The 3,191-nt window shown below is 42.7% G+C and overlaps 1 protein-coding gene across 1 annotated transcript in view; it reads left to right on the forward strand.

Moving 5' to 3' along the window:
• The window catches only part of smarca2 (SWI/SNF related BAF chromatin remodeling complex subunit ATPase 2), a gene marked incomplete in the record, with an annotated part of 64,893 nt that overhangs the window by 51,598 nt on the left and 10,104 nt on the right, over positions 1-3,191 (forward strand). The window contains 1 exon segment of the mRNA XM_014033183.1: positions 481-699. Coding sequence (XP_013888637.1) covers positions 481-699 — 219 coding nt within the window.

Consider the following 3,191-nt stretch of genomic DNA (forward strand, 5'->3'; position numbering starts at 1 on the left):
TATTAATCCAGCAGATTATTAATCCAGCAGATTATTAATCCAGCAGATAATTCAGAGGTGGTCTGTTTGGTAAATTTGACTCCAGGAGCTGCGAGGCTTGTTTTCAAGCTTCAGACTGAACTGACGTCATTACGCTCTTGTGATGCTGCGTTCAGGACAAGCATGGAAAACTCACCACTCTTATGTTAATACGGTCACAATGATGCGTTTAGGTACTGAAATGGAATTACATGAACATTCGTGTGGTGTTATGTAATACAGAGAATTGATAATAAAAAATCTCCGTCGACAAATTTACATAATCGACGTCATCGATAATTTCAACTAATCGCTGCAGCCTTATCATGGTCATAAAGTCTTCATCTTTTCTTTGTGACTGTCTTACTTTTGTATAAACTTTATTCATTTCATTTAAAAAAACAACATAAATTCTTTTAAAAGTCATTTTGCTGTCATCTTTCTCTTCCTCTTCTCCACCAGCGCATCGACATGGACCGGCGCCGAGAGGACGCCCGGAACCCGAAGCGTAAGCCTCGCCTGATGGAGGAGGACGAGCTTCCATCGTGGATCATCAAAGACGACGCTGAGGTGGAGAGGCTCACCTACGAGGAGGAAGAGGAGAAGATGTTCGGCCGAGGCTCACGCTGTCGTCGGGACGTAGACTACAGCGACACGCTGACCGAAAAACAGTGGCTTCGGGTAAAACATCTGAGAAACGTTATGAGCAGTTAATATCTTACCTGTTGTAGATAGCTCTTTGACCCGGCTCCCAGCTATCTCTGCTTCTTGGTTCTGAACGATAGTCGAGTCCTCATGTGTTTGACAGGTAACCAGCTGCAGGGAGGGATCTGTGAACAAAACTCCAGATAAACCTACTTCTTGACTAAAATGATCCGAAATCGTTCCAGGAAACATCCTGATTGTTGTTGTTTTTTTGTTTGTTTGTTTCAACAAAGCCCTGATAGAAACAGACTTCTGTCAGTGATGTAGAACTCTGATTACAAATGTTTCAAGTGTTTTAACAGAGTTTAACCAATCAGTAGAATAAAAATGTTCAATTTGATTTAATCARCGTGTAAACGGAGCCACAACTTCCTCTGTGTCCTGCCTTTAATAACCTAAATATGACACTAAAAGTCTGTCTTTCCAAGAAAACACTGAGCTCTGCTTCAAACAAGTTGTCAGTAAAAGTACAAAGATGTGCACAGAATCCTTGGCTGAGGAGAAAAACTCTGCTTGTCATGTTTCCATCCAGTTGTAGAGTGAATTTTTATCGAACTTTTCAAAATTCGCAAAAAATTAAATAAATAAAAATTCAAATCTAGACTGTTTCCATCTAGTTTCCCTCTTGACTGTTTGATGCAAATAAACGAGGCTACGCAATGCGTGATTACGTCAGATGTCGGCGACAAGCTTTGCAGTAGTAAACAGGAAGTGAAACTTGCTAACTAGCAGAGGCTAATCATCTCGGGACAATGGAACCATTTAACAGCTTAACGGCTAATTTAACGTTTCTTTCGCGAATTAAAGAGCATTTTTAATGCGACACTTCTAAATGTGCATCAAAAAGCCTTGATGGAAACACGGTTTGTGATATGAAAAAGTCACGGTTTGAGAACCACTAAAATTTTCTCTCATCCCGTTCCTACGGTATAAGCTCCCGGTCTGTGCAGCTGCAGACCCCTCCCCCGTGCACCCCTGCAGAGTTGATGACAGGTGCACGGGGGAGGGGTCTGCACTCTGTGGACTGTGGAGGGAACACAACATGATCGCAGCTCCAGGTAAAGTTTATGCTATCTTGAAATGAACGAGCTAACGTTAGCATCAGATTGTGAAATATATCACCGTGTTGCTGCGGTTTAATGCGCTGATCACAACTTGTCTGCAAAACGGAGTTGTTGGATTGTGTATTTGACAAGTTTGAAGTGAAAGGTGATAAAACTGAATGCCTCCTTTAGCCGAGCAGCTCGTTAGCTGAACGCATTCATAGTTGTGATTTCTTGTTTCTTGTGCATATAATTATATAACCTTTACGTGAAAAACCCTTCTGAAATTTAAAACACGATAAAAACTCCCAACGTGATACATTACTTCAATAAAAAGACTTGAGCAGTATACACTGATTTGTATTAACTAATAAAGCAATAGAAAAGCAGTTATCTTACTGGATGTAAACTTTATAAGGATAACCTAATTGCATTAGGTGCTAAAAATCATAAGTATAAATGCACACAGGTAAATACAATTTCAGCATAACTCCTGTGAGATCTAAAAACAGCTTCCAAAGATAATTAAAGTTGAATATGATAATAGAAAAGATGTTCTTTTTTTTAAAAATACCAATTTCAAAATAAAACTATTTAAAGCTNGGTGAAAGGTTGAGGGACGGGGGCGGCCATTTTGTCTTTCCTCGGCCGCCCTTTCTTCCTCTTCTCCACCACCTCTCCTCCCTCCATCAGCAGCTCCGGTTTTCTCTTCCCAAACACCAGATTTTTGTTGATGGCCGCCATTTTGTCCTCGCTGTCGCTGCTCGTCTCTTCTTTGGTTTTGGCGTCTTTCAGGGCGGAGCCGCCGTCCTTCGGCCTGCTGCGTGAAGAGAAGGAGAGATGATGAGTTTTCTGTCACTTCTTTCTTCACGGTTCTCTCCCTGAGTTGCTCACCTCTCCAGAGGCGTGAGTCCTGCAGTGGAGGAGATGGCCGACGTGATCCCCGGGGTGGCCTTTGATCTCTCTGTGAACCGGGAGTCCAGGGCTTTCATGGGCTCGATCTTAGAGGCGGATGTGAGCAGCAGACTGGACTTCACTCTGAAAGCAGAACAGTGAAGTTGAAAGGAAGAAAGATCAGATTAAATGATGTTTAAATGTTGTCCTCATACCCATCGTTGTTGTCCTCCAGGCCTTTGTTGACGCTGCTGGCAGGCGGTGAGGTCAGCATAGCGTCCTGGTTGGGCCTGAGAGCCAGAGAAGAAGGCTGTCCTGGGCTGGAGTCAGAGTTCAGCTGGGGGGCCAGCTGGTTGGACATGGAGGAGCCCGAGGGCAGAATAGGAGCACTGTTGAACAGAGCTGGTGAGAAATCCCTGCAGAAGAAACATGGAACAAGAACTCTGTTTGGTATAAAATGTATAAAGCTTTAATCTGGAACAATCATCCAAACCAACTCTGCAACATTTAATCTAAGGTTTTTTTTAATAG

The sequence above is a fragment of the Austrofundulus limnaeus genome, unplaced genomic scaffold (genome assembly GCF_001266775.1).
Source record: "Austrofundulus limnaeus strain Quisiro unplaced genomic scaffold, Austrofundulus_limnaeus-1.0 Scaffold1656, whole genome shotgun sequence".
Classification (NCBI taxonomy): Eukaryota; Metazoa; Chordata; class Actinopteri; order Cyprinodontiformes; family Rivulidae; genus Austrofundulus; species Austrofundulus limnaeus.